Source organism: Myotis myotis, unplaced genomic scaffold (assembly GCF_014108235.1).
Source record: "Myotis myotis isolate mMyoMyo1 unplaced genomic scaffold, mMyoMyo1.p scaffold_m19_p_1, whole genome shotgun sequence".
Taxonomy (NCBI): Eukaryota; Metazoa; Chordata; class Mammalia; order Chiroptera; family Vespertilionidae; genus Myotis; species Myotis myotis.
The window spans coordinates 203687130-203708925 of NW_023416313.1; the positions used below are offsets into that span (position 1 = coordinate 203687130).

Sequence of the window (21796 nt, forward strand, 5' to 3'; positions counted from 1 at the left end):
ACCCAGAAATGAAATTTACAACTGCTAGGAACCACTTACCCCTTCAACCTTAAGAATAATTAGTTCAGAGTGGAGAGACTCCAGAGTTCATGGCCAGGGGCCTTGGTAGAAAAGACACACCTCAGACATTACCTTGTAATGCATACGTAGTCCTATGATTTGGGCCAAGAAAGAACGGGTGAAGCGAGCGCGGACCAACTGCTTGTAGGCTCCTCCTAGAGAGGACTCATAGAGACACTTGCCCACGAGCCGCCCTGCAAACTCATACATCTTCAAGCGTAGATGAGGGGGGCGGTTAGGGTTGGGGTGCACCTGTCAAAAAAAAGACATTAAAAAGCTTTGGGCCATTTTTCTTATAGCCTCGTTCCGGAAAGACCCTCTCTCCCACCTTCATTCCAAGAGAGCAATTTCAGTAATTAAATCAAAGAGCCCATCCAAATGGTATTGGCCTTTTGGTGGCCACTACTGAGTAATTCAAGTGACTGGAGGATAAAGGGCAGAGATGGCCTTACATTAGGCTGAAGCATCTTACATAAGTTTGTGGCTTCATCTGACTGAGAATGGAAGTAATCAGTGCATGATGTGATGATGCCTTTTCCCTAAACCAGAACTTCCTTCAGCCAAAGTCCACTTCTCTAATCCTGACACCTCTGCTTAGTCAAAGGTCTAGCACAGAATTCAATAGCTTCAGGCATGTTTTGGGAAAGTGGCTTAATTATTATTATAATTAATAGAATAGACATTGCATTATAATGCTCTTTAGTAAAATATTAATCTGTCTGCATTTTCTCTTATCCTAGAGATGAAATAATGAAGGCAAAGCAGAGGGAGGTTAACTGATTAATTCATATTGTAGGTAAGAACAGGGCACAAATTGTCAGATTCCCAGATTCATAATCTCAAACTCATCAGTCTACTGCATTATAACATAATCTACATTTTCCACCCACCCACGGGGAAGTCACAGACTCACTAATGCTTGGTTGTTGTCACTGAATCGGGTAAAGAGCTGATTGGTGGTATCAAATAGTGCTTTGCAGATTAGTTCAAACCATTCCCGGCGAGGCCCTCCCCAGTCCAGAGCTGAAAAATATAATAAAAATAAAAAGTAACTCTGGCCTACTATCTCCTATCATGTCTGTTCATTAATCCATTATTTTATACTCTCCGCACTCCCACCATTCCACTACCTTACTGTTTCCCCCTTCCAAACCACATTAACTGGACATTTTTTTGACATCCCATCCTTCTATAGGATTAAAGGTCACTAAGCTAATACCCTCTAGTGTGGAAACACAGGAGATAAGATATCCCAGGAAATGGACCTTTCTCTTAGTTCTACAAAGGTGAAAAGTTTGCCCTCTGGCTCAAATACACAGAGCTCTCCCTCCAAGCCCCTGTATGTCTGTGCTCTATGAGATCCACCAAGTCATCTGGCCAATAAACACCACCCTTTGTATCTTAACTCATGAATTTTTTTCCCTTGGAAAAAGAAACTGGGGTGTATTCAAGGGGGTTTTGTTTTTTTGTGGAGAAGGGGTAAGAAATAGAATAGGAATGAGAGTGGAGTTTAAAAAGATGAATATGAAATTTCAAAACTGACCTTCTTCATCCTGGAAAACCACTTCAAAGTTCTTGCTCCAATCTGAGATGGAGAAATTCCGAGTGGCTTTCAGAGACTGAAAAGTAGCGAAAGGAAGAAAGTATCAGAACATTGGCTGGCATCTCTTGGGTATTAACGACAAAAACACAAGAATAATGCTATTGTCTACTAGTTCTTGGAGGCAATCTATTATTCATAAACAAGCTTTAATCACACCATTTTATAATTAAAATACATGTATCTCCAGAAGTAATTTGAGGTTTTAAAAAATAATCTAATTTGTCTTTACACCATTACTTTGTTGAAAAGTTGACGCTTGTTTTTCTTTTTACAATCCTCATTTTATTAATGAAAAAATGCTTAAAGAACTAAAAATGGCTCAGATTAGTAAGCTGTCAGCAAGACAACCAAGGAGTCCTGGTTTTTGGTAAAGTACAGTCTATTTGCTAGACGTCTTTATCCAAAGGCTAGGTTCAGACAGGGAGCCATACCACATGGAGAATGCGGCTGAGAAAAGAGGTTTCCAATCACACCTACCAGAGCCAAACATCACAAACACATTTTGGACTTGGACCAAGCCTTCTCATTCTTGGGGAATGTAAGAACTATGCCAGCGTCTGTGCAGTGGAGACAGACACACATCAGGTGTTCCTTTTCCATCAAACCAGAGTGACAACAAAAATCATTGCCTTGTAATCCAACAAGAGCTCTTCTATTCCAGGGATTCAATAACAAGAACTTTCTTCTGTAACAACTACTTATACCTGCCCTGCACAGGAGTTCCATGAGTTTATTCAGGAGCTAGTTCAGTACAGATTCTAAAGCCAATGTGTCAACCAGTCTCTCTCCTTAATAACATACCTCCAACAAATCTGCCCCAAACTTATTATAATCAAACAGAAGAATAGTCTTTTCACAGGTATGTTTAAAGAGAAGTTTGGGTTTCATGAAAAAGATAACCCGAAGAATATAACCAAGTATCAAAGAGGCTCCTAGCTGAAAAACTCTGATAACTTTTGACAGAGATGAAACTTTACTCACCGATTCCAACAAGGCATGTCTGCTGACCTTCAGGGTGACTTTGGAATGTGGTCTTTTCATATGTACCTGCCGAAGCTCTCGCTGGAAAAAGTTCACCTTATCCTGAAAGGTCTCAGAGCCTCCTGAGGAACCGTAAGATTCATCATCATTACAGCCTTATTACAAGACATCTGTGCAGGCCACTTCTACACCCTCAGGCACCCACAGTAGCTGCGGTCACTGCCCAACTTTACCTATGTTCTTATGGAGGGAACGGATGAAAGTGGCTGCGAGGATGTTCCTCTCCTTACAGCTGAGCTCCACAGGAGGCTGAATGCCATCATCTACCACCAGTGTAAGGAGCTTATGGACAGGGTCGGGGCCAAGGTATGAAAACTAGCAAAGGCGGGGAGAAAAAAGGAATTAATTTATAAAAACCTCAACTCCAGCAAAAACCGCCCACAACCCTATGCTCTGTACCAACCAACAAAAACAAGTTAAGCCTGTTTTCTCCAAATGAGTACCTACCAGGAGTACATTTCCTTGTTTTTCACTTCAGTGCTCTACAATTCAAATTTTAAATTATTTGAGTCGCAGAGACTGCCTTTAGTAAGGATCACAGGCAACACTACAGACCTTCCAAGAAGGAATACAAGCAGGATGAAAATAGTAAGGATCCATAAAATAGCAAATAACTACGTGAAGAGGTTGGGCAAACTGGGTGGAGGAAAGAGATTTGCCCTTAGATTCCAAAAGCTCAGAAAAGTTAAAAAAAAAATTTGTAATATATGAAAATACTGATTCTAAAAGAGCTTCAATATACTGTGAGACCAAGCTGGGGGCAAAGTTATTAATACCCTCTCCATTAACTTAGGCCTAAGGAAAAAGATAACTCTCGCATTATTCTGTCTTGCTTTTAAATTCCTGTAAGACGTGTCTTACTATACTGTCTGTATTCTTCATGAGGTTTCATGAGATAACTGCGAACGGGCTGAGTTACTCCAGGGCTGAAGCCTGCTCAGCAAGAACCAGATGTAAGGATCCACTTACTTTGGTTCCTGGGCACACTCGGAAGGTATAAAGGCGCCAGGGAATGATCTTCAGGTAGAACTCCTTCACTGAGAATTGCTGATGGGCCAACAGACAAAAAACCAAGTGAATGATAAATAAAAAGGCTCTATTTGGATACTATAACTCAAATATCAGAGTTCCCATCTGTACTTCTCATGATAACCCTTTTCATCTATGGACAAAATGGATAATTTAGGTCAGCATTGAAATCAAATAAGTACTATCACCCTCTTGAAATAGGCAAATTAAAAATAATACTCTGACAGTGCAATTTCACATAGAGATATTTCATACTCTTAACATTTAAGTCTTACTACCATTTGTAAATATCTGAGGTCAGGTTTTCACTTTATGAGTAGAGAACATTATTTCACCTGGAAACAATAAAAATCTACTTCTGCTCAGCTCAGTGCTGCTCAGAGAGACTTTCTCTAAGTCAATGGACAGGGAACAGCAATGGCCCATATCTATTGCTTTATCCCTATTGAAATGGTACCAAGGATTTGCCAGGGAAAAGGGGGTGGGGATAGAAAGGTGATTGGGGTGGAGTCTCATACAAAAAGGTTCATAAAAATTCCTCATTAAGAATAAAGAAGGATCTCATGTCATAAAGAAAAAAACAATGCCATAATTTTTTTTTTAATTTAAAAAATCTGTGATGCGTAGTAGCTGATTTTTTTTCTAGATTTTAAAAAATTCTTCATTAAGAAAATTTCACACACATACTAAAGAAGAGAAAAAGAGTCTAATGAACCCATCACCAACTTCAAAAATTATCAAATCATAACCAATCCTGTTTCATCTACACACCACTAGTCCCTTATTACCATTCCCCCATGCTAAATTAAGGTTAGATTTTTAAATGACAAATGGTAACAAAGTATTCTAAAGGAGAATAGTATTAGAACTCAGTTTTGATTATGACATTAAAGGGATATAATGGGATGTTTCAAGAGTCTCATTTTTCTGAGGTTTGAATGAACAAGCAAAATACAAATATTAAAAAGAAAATCTCTAACACAAAGCACCTCTTAGCTCAGGGCCCTTGGGAAGTTCACCTCCTTGTCTCTGCCAAAATTTCTGTTCTAATCCTGTAGCCTGATGGTGACATCCACTTATTGTGGTTTCACAGATGACAGAATGAAAGATCAAATTGTTTCAAAAAGCACAAGGGGACAACAGTAATTTTTATACTATGAGGAACTTTTAAAGTGACTTTCTTTAAAGCTCTAAGAGCCATGCCTTGAAAAATCTTCCCAGAAGCACTCGAAGGGCAGAATGCCACAGGTTCCCGAGAGCTCCAAGGCAGAGACTTAAACCTAGTCCAAATCAAACATCTGCAGCAGAAGAGGTGGCATACCCTCTGCTGCTTCACTTTAAGTAACCTCTCTTAGCATGCTAGGAACCCTACAAGTCAGTGATCTTGCCTGATTCTCAGACTATTACCAATTACATGCAGGCTGGGGCTGGGAGATTGAGAGGCAAGAATGGGAGTTCTAACCTTTGGTGACACATAGCAGTACACCTTCTTCGGTTTCTTCACCTTCTCAGGGGTGTGACACTCAGAAGGTGAATCTTCATCTTCCTCCTCAGCAGCCATGGAAGGCCGGCGCTGGGAAGAGCTCATGTGCATGGGTGGGAGGTGCCACGGTGTGCTGGTGCAGTTGGCAGCATTATAAAGATAAGCCTCAAAGTAAATGCTCACTCCTGAGGTGGACACATTGCGTTCAACAATATTCTTTTCATTCTCTGAAGTAGAATAAGGAATAAAGTTTAGAGTAGGAGTCAGAGAAGAAGAAAAAATTAAACTTTTAGCCCACAGGACTCTGAGCTAAGATTGGCTCAAATAGCAGATGTTTGTGTGTGAGGTTGTCAAAAGAGCACAGACATGCAAAGAACAAATCACAGCTTTTCTTTCAACTCACCACTTAGGACAATAATGTCAAATTCGCCATTATGGATTGGCTGATTTTGGTACGAAATGCAGGCATGGAAGCAGCCACGAGAATGCAAGGTGAGTCGCAAGAAGACCTGGCAGGTCTGTCTGTTGGATGTCACTGACTTCTCAAATGAGACACCAGTGTGCTCTTCTTCTTGGGGACCGAGCTATACCAGGAAAACAAAGCATCACTAAACATATATAATTTTCCATATTTGCATGTAATTTACTCTTTACAAAGAACTTTCCTATCTATGAGCTAATCTAAGGCTCATAGTTACTAATGAGATAGGTATTATCAGATGAAGGAAGGAAGGACAGCACAGAAGTCAAGAAATGGAAATGAATTAGAAAGGGCGAGAATGATAGAGAAAGCAACAGAGAGAGAAAGAAGGGGGAGGCCGCTTACCTCATGAATGGACAAACTGTAATTGTGCTCATCTCTCAGGGACGTGGAATTGTTGGTAGGGTTGTCATACTCATCTCGGGGCACTATCTGAAGGGTGTGTGGCTGCCCACAGGTCAACACAAGAGTAGAAAAATGGCACACAATTTTGGTCTTGGAAGGAACCACCATTCCTGGAATAAAGACAGTGGAATCTAACAGTTTGCAAGGTACTTTTCAGGCACAAACAGAGCTGTGTCCCAGCCCAACTCCGAGGGATAGACAACACCATTAAGGCCCGGCCAGCGTGGCTCAGTGGTTGAGTGTCGACCTATGAACCAGGAGTTCAATTCCTGGTCAGGGCACATGCCCAGGTTGCAGGCTCGATCACCAGTGTGGGGCATGCAGGAGGCAGCCGATCAATGATTCTCTCTCATCACTGATGTTTCTATCTCCCTCTCCCTTCCCCTCTGAAATTAATAAAAATATATTAAAAAACAAACAAAAAAACACCACCATTAAGAGGCAGAGAAAAAGATAGAAAACAAAGAGGTTAATTAAAATAAACTTTAGGGACTAATTTTTACAAATTCCTAACTACTTCAAGCACTAAACAAAATGAGAGAAGAACTTGGAGAAAACAGAACTGAGTTACGGACACAATGCCTAGAGTCCTATTGGAAATCTACAAGTGAGACAGGCCTTAAAACTAAGTGCTGAACAATAGCAAAAAAACCCTAAATACTTAGATGCAAATCTGATAAAACATATACAGGCTTGTATATTAAAAACAACAAGATACTGATGAAATAAATAAAAAAGGCTTAAATAAATTGTGAGATGTACCATGTTTATGAATTGAAAGACTCAACACAGTAAAGATGTCAAATCTCCCCAAATGCTATAAAAATTTAACATAGTTCTTATCAAAATCTCAGCAAGATTTTGTAGCTTTAGACAATATTATTCTAAAATACATATGGAAAGGCAAAGGACCCAGAATAGCTAAAATAATTCTGCAACAGAAGAATGAAGTGGGAAGAATCAGTTTACTCACTTTCAAGACTTATTATATAGCTACAGTATCATGACTGTGGTATTGGTGGAGGGACAGACACATTGCTCAATGGAACAGAACAAAGAACCCAGAAATATACCCCTACACAAATGCCCAACTCATCCTTGACAAAGGTGCAAAAGCAATGTAACAGGGCAAAGAGAGCCTTTTCAACAAATGGTGCTAGAGCAACTGAACAACTATATGCAAAACAAACAAAACAAAAAAAACCTCAACCCAAGTCTCTTATATAAAAACTAGAGGCCCGGTGCACGAAATTCATGCACTCAGGTTGGGAGGGAAGGTCCCTCAGCCTGGCCTGCGCCCTCTCGCGGTCCAGGAGCCCCACTATTGTTCACCCCACAGAGGGAGGTCCCACCTACCCACCGCAGCGCCACCAGCCAGGTAACCTGGGCCTCCCTCTGTGGAGCAATCGATCGCGGAGCCCCCCAATCAATCACCCTGCAGAGGGTGGCCTGGGCCTCCCTCTGCAGGGTGATCGTGGGGCAATGGCAGGCCCCCCGACCAATAGCATCACACCCGCCTTGGCTGGCCTGGTGCCAGTGCATGTCATAGCGTGGTTGCCTGGACGGTCCTTCTGCTATTTGGCCATTCGGTCGATCTGCATATTACACTTTTATTATTATAGATGAACTGAAAACAGGTCATAACCTTGAATATAAAATGTAAAACTATGTAACTTTTAGGAAAAAAATAGGATAAAATCTTCAGGATCGAGGACTAGTCAAAGCGCTCACAGACACTAAATACCTATATATATAAAAGACTAAATGTCCGTCCAACCGGTAGCTATGACGAGCACTGACCACCAGGGGGCAGATGTTCAAGGCAGGAGCTGCCATGACGCTCACTGGCCATTTAAAAATAAACGGTACCACGGACCTGGCACCAACAAACCAACACTTGGCTTCCCCCAAGTGGGACACAGGCCCCGCCACCACCCTGGAGCAACACCCCACCAAATCACAGCCAATGCTGTCAAGACCGCATGGCGCAAAATGCAGCCCACAGCCCAGACCAGCCTGGAGACAGTTGCTGTGGACACCGGGTAATGACGTCATGTAGCAACACCTGGCTTCCTCTCCCTAGCAACTAGTGTCCTTGGAGTTTCTTCAGCCCAGTAACCTGACTGCTTTATAGCCAGGTGCAAACATTTTACACTTTTTTAAAAAAAATATGTATTTTTATTGATTTCAGAGAGGAAGGGAGAGGGAGAGAGAGAGATGGAAACATCAGTGATGACAGAATCATTATTTCAGCTGCCTCCTGCACACCCCGCACTGGGGATCGAGCCCACACCCAGCATATGCCCTGACCGGGAGTCAGCCGTGACCTCCTGGTTCATAGGTCAATGCTCAACCACTGAAGCAAAACATTTTACACTTTAACCAAATGTTAAACTGAAAAGAAGAAATGGTAGAACTTGAAAATGACTTCAGGTTTTCTCGCTGCACAAAATATAGTCAAACACTGCTGCAAATATTTTACCCTTTGTTCTCCCTGCGTGATCTACGATAATAATCTGCTTCGTGTTGATATTTACTGCTGTGTTGCTGACAATTACCTGAAAGAGAAGTTGGGGTGCTTCGCTGGGCTGGAAAAAGTTTAGCTAAATCAGAAAGCAGGTCTTATTAAGCAAGTTTATTCTATATCTATAAAAGGCTAAGTTGACTCGCGCATGTGTGATACATATAAAGCTCTAGCTGGCGCCAATCAAACACGTGTGTTTCAATCTGTCATTGTCAATCATGAATTTGCTGACACTTCTATTATAGAGAAAGGGCAAACAGCAATATTAAAATATTTCTTCTAATTAATTTCCTTTCAATGTGCACGAATCTGTGCACCAGGACAAGAGTGATCTATAAAAGGAAACACTGATAAAATTGACTTCACCAAAATGAACAACTTTTGTACTGTGAATGACCCCATTATGGGGATATAAAGAAAAGCTGAAGATTGAGAGAAAACACATTACCTAATAAAGGACTAGTATATAGAATATATAAAGAACTCTCAAAACTCAAGAGTAAAAAAAACACACCAAAAAATCCAATTAGGAAATGAGCAAAAGACATGAAAAGACATTTTACCCAAGAGGATACAGAGATGGCAAATAAGCACATGAAAAGATGTTCAACATCATTAGCCATTAGGGAAGTGCAAATTAAAACCACTACACACTTACCAGAATGGCTAAAATGAAAACTAGTGACAATATCAAATGTTGCTGAGGATGTGAAGAAACTGGACTATTCACACATTTCTGGTAGGAAGTTAAAATGCTATGGGCACTCTGGAAGAGTTTGGCAATTCCTTAAAAATACTAAGCATGAAATTACCATATGACCCAGCAATTGCATTCCTGGGCATTTATATCAATGAAATGAACTTATGTTCACACAAAAATCTGTACATGAATGTTCATAGGTTTATTCACAATAGCCAAAAACTGGAGAAAACCTAAATGCCCTTCAATTGGTGAATAAACAAACTATGGTATCTTCACAACATGGAATTACTACTCAGCAATAAAAAGGAACCAACTATTGATACACTCAACAACCTGGATGAATCTCCAAGGAATTCTAAGTGAAAAAAAGTATGTGCATGGGTGGACCTGGAGAGTATTATGCTAAGCAAATAACCAGTCAGAGAAAGATAAGTATCACATGATCTCACTCATGTGTGAAATCTAATGAATAAAATAAACTGATGAACAAAATAGATCCAGAGATATAGAAGCATGGAACTGTCGAATCTCAGAGGGAAGGCAGGGGAGAGTGGGTAGGTGGGAAGAAATCAACCAAAGAACTTATATGCATATATATACATAACCCATGGTCACTGACAACAGGGTGGTGAAGGCCTGGGGTAGGGAGTCAGGGCAGGTAGAAGAGGTCAATGGGAGAAAAAAGGGAACATATGTAATAGTTACAATAATGATTTTTTTTAAGTTATGTAAATCAAAAGGTTATATACTCTATGATCCCATGTATATAACATTCTTGAAATGAGAACATTTATAAAAATGGAGAACAGCTTAGTGACTACCAGGGGTTAAGAAAGAGGTGGGTGGGAGAGGAGGAATGTGTGTGGTTATGTAAAGGCAACATGAAGGATCCTTGTGGTGATGGAAATGTTCAGTGTCTTGACTGTATCGATATCCATAACCTGGTTGTGATATTGTACTATGTTTGTTTTAAAGAGTTGCACTTCTCTTTTTTTAAATATATATTTTTAATTGATTTTAGAGAGAGGGAGAGGGAAAGAGAGAAACATTGACCTACTAGGGATTGAACCCATAACCTGGGCATGTGCCCTGGCTGAGAATCACACAGGCAACCCTTTGGCGCAGAGGACAATGCTCAACCAACTAAACCACACCAGCCAGGGCTATACTATATTTTTAAGATGTTGCCATTGAGGGAAACTGGGTCAAAGGTATACCAGATCTCTCTATTATTTCTTACAACTGCATAAGAACCTATAATTATTTCAAAATAAAGAGTTTAATAAAAGGACTGGTATATACTTATAAGGATATGTAATGTTCTCCATTGGTGGCAAGGAGGTAGTTTGATAATAATTCATGTGGAAAGGAGTCTATGAGAGAGACACTGAAACAAAGAACGAGATATATGGAGAGAGAGATGGCTTGGGAGCCACCTTGTCAGCCTTCCTCTGTTGTAAGAGAAAGAAAATTGATGACTAGTCAAGCAAAGATACACAAATCTTAAGACCCTTCTTCTTATGGTTTGACCCCAACAGATTCCATGGTCCTATCACTGCTGCAGATATCAAAATGACACCCTCAAAAGGAAGCCATGGCAGAACACACAGGACAGACAGGAACTTGACACACTAAAGAGATATGTTGCAGACTCAGGAGTCAGAGATTATACTTTTAGGCTTCAAAGTCAGTGAGCATTTATTATCTGGCATAAAGGACATGAAGGGGGTGAAAGTAGAGATACAAGCCTCAACTCTTAGATACCAGAAGCTTGAGCAGAAACTCTTCAATGAGAAGTAAAACACACAATGGTAGCAAGAGTGGGGTTAAGTCAAGGTGGTTTTACTTGAAAAGTTTTCAAAAATCAGAAGAATTTACCTTTTGTCTATTCTGGCACCCTTACTCCTTAAGAACTTACCTGGCTGATGACCCAGCAATTCCACTCTTAAAGAAATGAAAATGTGTGTCCACACAAAAATGTACACAAATGTACACAGTGGCATTATGCATAGCAGCCAAAAGCAATGGACCCACAAATGTCCATCAACTGATGAATAGATAAATTGCAGCATTCTACACAATGGACTATTACTTGGAAATAAAAATAAAGAAGTACTAATCCATGCTAAAACATGCATGCATAAACCTTAAAAGCATTATGCTAAGTGAAACAGGCCAGTCACAAAAAGTCCACATATGTTATGACTACACTGATCTGAATGTAAACAGTAAAGTAGTAGCCACAGTAAGCAAATCCAGAAGCAGCAGATTAGTGGTGGCCTACAGCTGGGGCATTTGGGGAAAATGGGGAGTGACTACAAACAGGTACAGGATCATGGGGTGATGAAAATGCTCTAAAATTGAATGTGGTGATAGTTGCACAACTCTATGAATTTTAAAAACCATTAAATTGTATATTTTAAATGGATGAATTTATAGCATGTGAATTAAATCTCAATAAAGATATTATTCAAAAAAAGGTATAATTACAAAGAAAAAGAAAAAGGGGGAAGAAGAGGGAGGGAAGAAGAGAAAGGAAGAAGGGGGTGGGGGTTAATGTACCAGGCTGAAAAATCTTGTAGTAGGGACTGTAGGCCACATTTAATCCACCAAGCTTCACTGAGATTTCATAACGCCCAGCTCTGCGCACAGTGAAGGCCACCTTGACCACATTGGAACTGGGCTCCTGGAGGACTTCCTGGGTCACTGGAATTTCCACTGCTAGCTCAACATGAGAGATGTGAACTCTTAGTCCCACAGGCCGATGTGCAGGGAAAGGCTGCCCGTTCTTATAGAATAACTGCAATGGGAAGAAGAGGGGCACCCATTAGTGAACGGGGGTAGAAAATCGTTAGCCATCTAACTCAAAAAACTGTGGGGAGCAAGGAGGTAGCTGGTAAAACCCAATACCCACCCCCTCCTACAGTCCTGCAGACACAGGGAGAAAGAAATTCTCTTAATACTTCAAAGAAAACCATTAAATCATGAACAAAGTCTTAACTTGTTTCGAGGACAGGTTTAAGATACACCATTAAATCAGTTTCAGCTTGACATTTCCACAAATGCTGCCTCTTCTTACCAGCCCTTCTTATGTTATCACTGCTAATCCAATGTAAAGGTACGTCAGCAGGTACCACTGGCGCTGAGTGAACTAAAACAACAGGCAAGGCTAGGGGGTTCCGGCTACAAAACCAAGCATGGTACTGTAGTAAAGTCATCACAGGGGGCAGCCCACCTTTTCTAGGGCCACAGAGTAAATAATTTTGGCTTTAAGGTCATACACAGCTATTCAATTGTGGCTAACTACTCATAGGCAATACAGGAAGATGAATGGGTGTAGCTGTATTCCAATAAAACTGTATTTACAGAAGTAGGAGCTGTGCCTGATGTAAGCCTTGGGCCATAGTTTGCCAACCTCTAAATCTACAATAACCCCAACTCTATTTAGTAATATTTTTCTTATTTTGAAGAGGTAACATTAAGTTTATACCTCTTCACAGCTGAGCACCCATTAAACCAAAATGCTAGAGAAATTCGTGACTCTTCAGATACTAATAATTCCCAAGTTCCTGGGAGAGACAGAAAAACAAAGGAAAATGTTAACATTCTAGGCCAGCACCACCAACAGACTGAACTGGGCTCTGAAAAGTTAAGTGACTCAGAAACTCCAATGGGTATGGAGACAGAAACTTTCCCTTACATGCACTCGGAAGGCCATGCTGTGGCCCACCTCATAGGGGTCCTTCCAATCCCAGGAGACTTTGCAAGACCGGGGATCCAGGTAATTTCCCCGCACATAGTCATAAATAGTCCGGTCCCCTCGGCGCTCACGGTCCTCATTCTGGAGGAAGCTGACTACACGTGCGGCGAGCTCGAAGAGGAACTTAATTGTGAAGAAGAATGCAACCACAGATACTGTGATTCCACCTACGCGAAAGAGAGAACACACAGACACCTGCCAGTTACACATTACAGCTTCTCATTATGGAACAGGCGAGCCATCTCTCAGAAATTAAAGGAAGTCAGGAAGAGATAGTAAGACTTCCAAAGAAACACTGTACTGGGTGTACCTCTGTGGGTGAAGAGAGGGATTTATATACCAGGACTCAGACACAACTGTCCTCGGGCCAAATCTCACCCACTGCCTGTTTTTTAAAATAAAGTTTTACTGGAATGAAGCCCCACCCATTCACTTACATATTGTCTGGGGCTGCTTTCATCCTAAACTAAAAGAGTTTGGTAGTGTGACAGACACTATATAAGCTGGGAAGCTGAAGATATTTACATTTAGCCCTTTATAGAAAAAGTTTGTCAACCCTTGTTCTATACCATGGACCACATATCATGCCTGCCCCACCACCTTCCTAGGTGCTGGGCTCTCACAGAAGTAGTAAAAAAATGTGCATTATATTCCTGCAATTTGGAAACATTCCCCTCCCTTATCCACTTGGCAAAAGCCCTCCTCAACCCCCTCTAGAATTTGGAGTTCCCTCTTTTGGGCTCCCTCAAACACCTTACATTCACCTATTATGACTTTTCTTCCTCTTGACCATCTATCTCCTCGTTCATGGTATGAACTTTTTATATGCAGATTTTTGCCTTATCCAACTCGGCAGGAAACAGTGTCTGGCACTGACTATAATTAGGCAATAAATATTTCCCAAATGAATGAATTCCACTGCCAACTCTGTGAAGGTACTTTCCGGCATGACTGGAAATATGTCCAAGTCTATTTTCAAGGGGAAAGAGGATAGACAGGGAGGCAAAAAGGATGTAAGCATCCCCAACAAAAAGATAATAAGAAGAGCTTTTTTCATAACATACCAATAACGTAAAACATCAGGTCCCTTCAATGCCAACAGACAGCCGAGGATCACAGCTGCAGCTGCAAAAGAAAACTTGTTTAGTTTTTTCTCCAAATCTTCCTTACAGCCATTTCAGCTCGACAGGTGCCCTGTGACATATTTCAGACAAAGAGACTGCATCATTCTCTCTAAAGACTTCTAATCTACCGACCACCCTAGGAATACCACAAACAGCCATTGGCTTTATTGCTAATTACAAAATGCAATAACATGGCTTTCATCTTCTCAGATCCAAAGCCCCAAGATAGTTTCCCTCCCCAAAGCAAATTGGTGCTAATTAACACAAGCAAAGAGGATAATGGAGTCACTTTTCCCTTATATTTGCCTTCTGGAAGTAATTCACCTAAGTAGAAATAGTTATATAAAAATGTGGATTTTTAAAAGCAAGTATTATTATCATCATGTTGGCATTACCTAATTAAAATGAACTCTGGGTCATTCCAATAACAAGCAGTGGGCATGTAAGAGGAGTCATTTTTGCTGTTACCAATCAGATAAACTAATGGGCCCCGTGGAAGATGAGCTCAGCAGGAAGGCCAAGGAGAGGAACAAAAGGAGGAGACTGTACTTCTCATCCTAAGTGATGCTGCCAAGGTCATAACAATTCAAACAAGAGCTAGAGTTTGAGGGTAAACTTTCACTGTTATTAAACTTGTTTCCAGAATAAGACTTCAATTGTCATTACTCATTTGAACCACCCAAGGTACTGCCAAGAAAAATGCAATATACATTGATGTTCATATCTTATCACTGAGTTTTGACCTAGTATGTATAAATTATATATGCTCTCTATTCTACAATGCACTGAATTCACTCTTTCTTTTAGGGTCAATATATATTAAGATTGTCAATATTAATTCAACCCAGAACCTTCTATCAGCACTAGAATGTTACTTAGAGGTAAGACAATTGAAAATTTATGGGCTCAGATTTGGGAGGGATCAAAGCAACTTTTTTTTTAAAAAAAAGGGTACACTTTATGTCTAATTGTGGGAAAAACTTTTAAGAGGGAGACAAAAATGGCAGCAGTTCCTTTGATAACAATATACCGAATGGAATCCACAAAGAATAGGTAATTTGAGGAATGACTGTGTCAAGTTTCATAGAAATCTCTAGACTGAAGTCCATCCAGAAAAGAAATCACAACAATAACATTAGCATTGCCAATACACATGGATTAAGTTGCTCCCAAAAGGGTCTATTATAAAGAGACAATACACAGACCCCAAATCTTGGGGTCACAATTATTAAGTCTCCTCTTTTGCTAAAAAGTTGCTATCACCTCTCAAAAAAAGCAATGGTCTGCACCTTACAACCCTGACCAGGGCCTGGGTTGGGGAGAAGCCTGCAACTGAGATATGTGCCCTTGACTGGAATTGAACCTGGGACCCTTTGGTCCGCAGACCAACGCTCTATCTACTGAGCCAAACCGGTTAAGAAAGTTTCTTGCTTCTTGATGGAATAAGAGCAATGCCAAATTTGTGGCATACACCATAAAGGCTAGGAAAATTCCTACGTACTACCTCTGAATATAACCTTTTCGGAAAGAGGCAACCCGGAGACCAGTTCCAGGGCTTAATTATGTAATCAATCTCTCTAAGATTCACTGCTGTATAAAGAGTTGAGACTTAATAATTTCTATGGCATCATCTCCTTTAGTGCAATAGGACTTTAATATAACTCCTAATAGCCATCAAGACTCTAAAATCAAACAGTATAAAGAAGAGTATAGTACAGAGGACAAGGGCATGATTCTAGAACTAGACTACCTGGGTTCAAATCCATTGTCTGCCACTGACAATGTGACCCTGGACAAGTAATCTCTCTATAGAGTGCCAGTTTCCTTATCCATCAAAGATAATATCTGTGTGGCCTTAGCCAGTTTGGCTCAGTGGATAGAGCGTTGGCCTGAGGACAAAGGGTTCCGGGTTCGATTCCAGTCAGAATCATGTACTTCGGCTGCAGGCTCCTCCAGGGCCTGAGCCCTGGTCGGGGCATGTACCAGGTAACTAATCGAAGTGTTTCTCTCACATCAATATTTCTGTCTTTCCTCTCTCTTCCGCTCTTGCTGAAAATCAATGGAAAAATATCCTTGGGTAAGGATTAAAAAAATAAAAAGTTTAAAAAAAAAAGATAATGCTTCATAGGAGTGTTGTGAGGATTAAATAAGTAAACACACGCTAAGCAGCCTGTAATAGTGCCTGGCACACAATGAGTTCTCAGTTTTAATTATTATTATAATTATTAATAGTAGTAGCAGTATCACTGCTTCTTTGCTTCAGAGCCAATAGGAAACTAGGGGACCCTCTCTACTGGCCCACACTTTCTTCGATGGGAAATGCATCAGAAATACAAAAGGCATGGCTTCTCTTACTGCACTTAAAACCTCTGCCTACATGGGAGTTCTTTATACTATTCTAATTTTATGTCTGAAAATTCTTATAATAAAAAGTTAAAATTCATCCAAAAATGCCCTGGTATGGCTCAGTTAGTTGGGAATCATCCAGTGCACCAAAAGGTTGCCAGTTTGGTTCCTGGTCAGGGCATATGCCTGGGTTGCATATGATCCTTTCTCTTAAAAAAAAAAAAAAATCCTCAATAATCCATCCAACAAATACAGTATAGAACAGCCACAGTCTCAGGCCTCATGAAGCTGGCAGTAATGAACTTGACCTTGTTGTGTCCTTATCCATTTTTGCCCCGTTTACTTATTTCTCAACAAAATCATCACCGCTAATCTAGATTACCTAGACCTTTTCCAATAGGTCAATTATTACCTTTTCCCAAACAACTCTCTTTGAAACCTTCTTGTGAACAGGGAGTTAGCTCTGCTATTGATCTGACCTTTACAAAATAGTCTACTACTCCTCAATAGCTCTCAAAAAACTCCCCAGTAACAATTACCCATCTGCCAATTTTACCTATGGTCACATTCTGAACTTGCCTTGTGCACTTTCTCCTGTTTCTTTCTGAATAGTATGCTGTCACAAAGCCTCCCTATCTTTGTCTCTGAGTACAAGGTATCCTTTTAGGGTGACCCCTCAAATCACTTTTATTCCAGATTTACCTCTTCTGTAGGCATTTTCTGTCCTCTTACTGACCCTGTCATGCCCTCTCTCTGCCCCATCTCTGCTCCCATTGCACCTTATATTATCCTTGGCCCCATCACCCATAATATCTTCTTATTCATCCTATGATCTATCCAAATCAGATCCTTTACACTTTTACATATAAGCTCTGAAATGCCCCATCTCCATGCCATTGCAGAAGTCATTTCCTCTGCCTAGACCAGCGATGGCGAACCTTTTGAGCTCGGCGTGTCAGCATTTTGAAAAACCCTAACTTAACTCTGGTGCCGTGTCACATATAGAAATTTTTTGATATTTGCAACCATAGTAAAACAAAGACTTATTATTTTTGATATTTATTTTATATATTTAAATGCCATTTAACAAAGAAAAATCAACCAAAAAAATGAGTTCGTGTTTCACCTCTGACACATGTGTCATAGGTTCGCCATCACTGGCCTACACTATCTTCTCCCCTCAGCCTCTAGCCATGAAAAACCTCCTAATCCTAAGGTCTAGGGAAAACCCTATCTCCCCTCCCTGAAATCTTCCCTGATCTCCAATTTAAAGACTCCTTATCTCCTCTGAATTCCCACACTACCTTGTTTTTATTTACCTTATACCACTTATGTTCTCTTTTAGTCCCTTGTTTTATTTTCCATTTCAGAGTGGTAAGTAACATGAGGCAAAGATTAGTGTTAAAAATTCTCCACAGCATCCAACATGACTGCATATAGTAATTGCAATAAATATGAATATAGTATCTGCTGAATGGATAGGAGCAAATGTCTGTTCTTTTCTTTGTCCAGAATGTCTAATGATCAGGAATTTTCCAAATTGGACCTTCGTTTTGTAGTTTTTAAAACTTCTCTAATTAGCAAGATATTCACTTGAGCCAGAGATTATATGCTCTTCAGTTCTACAAGTATGTATCAAATACCCATGCTTTGTACAGTATCCATGCAGTTTTATGATCCTATCTTCCTCATCTTGAGCTTTTATGTTTCTACAAGTTTCCACAGCACCTTCCACTTTCTGCTGCTCATACCTCTCCTTCATAAAATTATTTTGGAACTCTTCCTGATTCTAATTCAAGTACAAAGAAGCAATATGTTAAGCCTCTATCATAAAATGTTATGCAATTAGCTATATGAATACTTTGTTTTTAAATTCATTTCTTTAGTGTTCTTGCCTTTATACAATTCAGCAAACTGTGATACCCTAAGCTAGCAGAATAATAGTAGCATATAATAACTTACATACTACTATTAGTTATTACATACTACTATGTACATAAGTTATTATATACAGTAGTATGTAATAACTAATAACTTACAACCCCCTTACTGATCTGCTTATAATAGGCCAAACACTGCACTAAGTGTTTTACATGTTAGCTTAAGTAATTGTCACTATAAATTATTCTCATTTTACAGATTAAAAAAAAAAAAGCTTAGAAAAGTTAACTTGCTAAACATCTCCCAGCTGGTTAAGTGACAGAGCTAAGACTTGAGCCCATGTCTAACCCTGAATCCCAATGTTCTTAACCTCGTACAACACTAAATTATAAAAAAGAATGGAGTCATAAGCACAGTGAGGCATTTAGGAAACGCTTTAAGAAAACACATACAAAAAAACAAGTATGAAAAACATCACCCAGTCTTGCGATGAAAATTTCATGACCAGGCTAAAATTAGAGAGATAAATGCTTATGGCCCCCTTTTAAATCTTTTGAAATAAAAATAAAGCATGACAGAGGAAAATGGAATGCAGTACCAATTATCTAATGCAGAAATATCACTTGCTTACTAAAAGATCCCAGGCAAGTTGCTTAATACTACAGCACTTTGGCTTACATTACCTACAAAAGCAGGGGAAGGGGGAAATACTTGAAAATATCTGTCTCAAGGGAATGTGAGAAAGCTGACTGATATACATATTTTAAAACCCTTTGGGGTTTTTTTAGTATAACAATTTATAATTACACCAAATAAATTTTAGTCCTAACATTGAAGATCAATTGTGAACAGTCATTTCCCAGAAATGGAGAATTGATTTCTTTATACTCAAAGATGTCCTGCTGGAAATACAACTGTGCACATCCATAGCTTTTCCTTGCTGAAGAGGAACTGCGTCCATGTTCTGTATCCCAGTAACAACTGAATCTTAACTAGACTACTGCCTTACCTTTAAGCGAGGGCCCATGTTCTAAGAACCAAGTGGAGCACTTCCATTCACCAAAGCAGGTAACTTGGCCCTTTCACCATGTCTTCAACTTCCACAAGAGAGAAAATAGCCGCAAGGTCAACAAAAAGTGTCTGTCCATCAGACCTTCATTGAGGGTGCGTCAAAGCAGCAATCAATGTTTCTGGAACGAACTGGGTGACTTCCAGAGTGGAGAAATATAACCCCCAAATATATCATTCCTGGGCTTCTCTCTAGTGCAAGGCGCAATCAAATGCCACAGGATGCATCTCTTCTGCTGTCTCAGGATCCTATCCTACAAAGAAAAGAGGGTTGGTGGAATAGGTTTTTATTTCTGAAAAAGAATGCCCAGAAAACAAAAAAGAGAGGTAGAACAGGCCGTGGAAACCCTGGGACACTAAAAATAGCCAAGGGCAGGTAAACCCTGACAAAATTTTCCCAATTAAAACTCCACAAGGAAAGTCAAATCTCATTGCCTTAATTGTGTCACCCCCAGAAGGAAGCTCCACCATTTCAGTTGATTCCGACCCTTCAGCAGAGTGAGCTTCACACAACCACATGCCCAGTTTCAGTTTGATGGGGCTGGAGCACAAGGTGTGGCCACAAGGTGAAGAGAAATGAGAACATGGGACATGTGGGGACAGGTTACAGAGGCCTCCCCATGTATTTCCAAGACATGGTTAAACAGTGCTGATCTTATCTTTCAAACAGTAAAATCTGTGAACTTTCAAGATAAAGTCGCTGAGTAAGAAAGTTCAGTAAATAAGTCTGTCACTCAAAGATATTCATGAACTAATATGGCAGAAAGGGGGTATGGCAAAGCATACACAAATAGCCACCATAAAACAAATGAGAAGAGCCTACGAATCACTAAGTGGAAAGAAACAGTCTCTTTCTACACGGCAGGAACTGCTCTGCTCTCAATGCTTCACGTGTATTAACTCACAATCCCAAGACAGAGATATAATTATCCCTATTTTACAGATGAGGAAACTGAGGCACTTTCTCAAGATTAAGCACATATAGTTGAGTCAAACCCAGCCAACCTGCACCCAGAATCCATGCTCTTAAGAAGTACTCTACTGCCTCTCTACCATGGGAAACTAAGAAAGAAAACACAAAGTGCTAATAAGAGCACAAGAACCGAATGAGTGAAGGCCAACAAGTTGGCAAACTTTTATAATTAAAGATAAATAAGTATACGTATTTATTTTAAAATATGGAGATAGACTTGCCAAGTACATGAGCCAAAACGTGGGACAACTAGCAACTGGAACCAGCTTAAAGGATCTGCAAACAAGAGATGAGCTACATAAACTATAAGAGATCCATTAGAATGCTATATAAGCATTTTCTTAAATGACACTTATAAAAAATAACAACACAAGGAATTGCTCACAAATAAAATGTTAAATGAAAAAGCAAGCAAAAAATTATTTACATAGCATGAGCCCATTTTTAAAAATATTATATTACATAAAAAAGACTGGAAGGAATACAAAAATGTTAACAGTGGTCATCTCTTGATGCATGGAATTATAAATAATTTTTATATTCTACCTCTACATTTAGCATTCTCCAAATTCTTTTATGAGGCAAGAACATATAAAAAGTTTCTAATTCTGGAGAATAAGTACTTGTTTTTCTAAAAAAGGGAAAGAACAGGCAAGTTGTCCCTTTTTCCAATAAGGAAACAGTTAAAAAAATTAGCTCAAAATAACAGAATGTACTAAACTTTTATTTCTGTTCATTGTGATATTAATAGGCCTCCAATGCTGTGATCAGCTATTTTTTTTAAATATATTTTATTGATTTTTTACAGAGAGGAAGGGAAAAAGGATAGAGAGTTAGACACATCGATGAGAGAGAAACATCCATCAGCTGCCTCTTGCACACCCCCTACTGGGGATGTGCCCGTAACCAAGGTATACGCCCTTGACCCGAATCGAACCTGGGACACTTGAGTCCGCAGGCCGACGCTCTACCCACTGAGCCAAACCGGTTAGGGCGTGATTAGCTATTTGATTATTAAACCAAATAACTCCTAGTTCTATCGTCTTTATTACTGATTTAATAATTTTCTTCCAGGCCCTCTATGCTACACCATGAACTATCATGTTTATCACCCCTACTCCCCCCCCACTGCCCCCAATGCTTCATTGTTTCTAATGAGCTTGAAGTTGAGTCTTGGTTAGAGGGTTGGCCTGCAGACTGAAGGGTCCTGGGTTTGATTTCAGGTCAAGGGCATCGGTTGCAAGTTCCCAAGCCCCAAAAGAGACATGTGCGGGAGGCAACCAATCGATGTGTCTCTCTGACATCGGTGTTTCTC

General features: G+C 39.9%; 1 protein-coding gene across 8 annotated transcripts in view; it reads right to left on the bottom strand.

The window, feature by feature from the left end:
• The window catches only part of AREL1 (apoptosis resistant E3 ubiquitin protein ligase 1), a 43604-nt gene that overhangs the window by 8473 nt on the left and 13335 nt on the right, over positions 1–21796 (bottom strand). For 6 of the 8 annotated variants that reach the window (XM_036313015.1, XM_036313011.1, XM_036313034.1 and 3 more), the window contains exons 2-14: positions 19450–19762; positions 14154–14214; positions 13030–13256; positions 11892–12129; positions 6043–6212; positions 5620–5800; positions 5196–5443; positions 3674–3751; positions 2878–3019; positions 2645–2766; positions 1604–1679; positions 974–1083; positions 133–312 (exon numbers count right to left, since the gene is read on the bottom strand). In XM_036313015.1, the coding sequence (XP_036168908.1) occupies positions 133–312; positions 974–1083; positions 1604–1679; positions 2645–2766; positions 2878–3019; positions 3674–3751; positions 5196–5443; positions 5620–5800; positions 6043–6212; positions 11892–12129; positions 13030–13256; positions 14154–14169 (1788 nt within the window). In that variant the 5' untranslated portion in view covers positions 14170–14214; positions 19450–19762. The remainder of the gene's footprint in view (positions 1–132; positions 313–973; positions 1084–1603; positions 1680–2644; positions 2767–2877; positions 3020–3673; positions 3752–5195; positions 5444–5619; positions 5801–6042; positions 6213–11891; positions 12130–13029; positions 13257–14153; positions 14215–19449; positions 19763–21796) is intronic. The other 2 variants (XM_036313049.1, XM_036313066.1) reach the window with 2 other exon arrangements.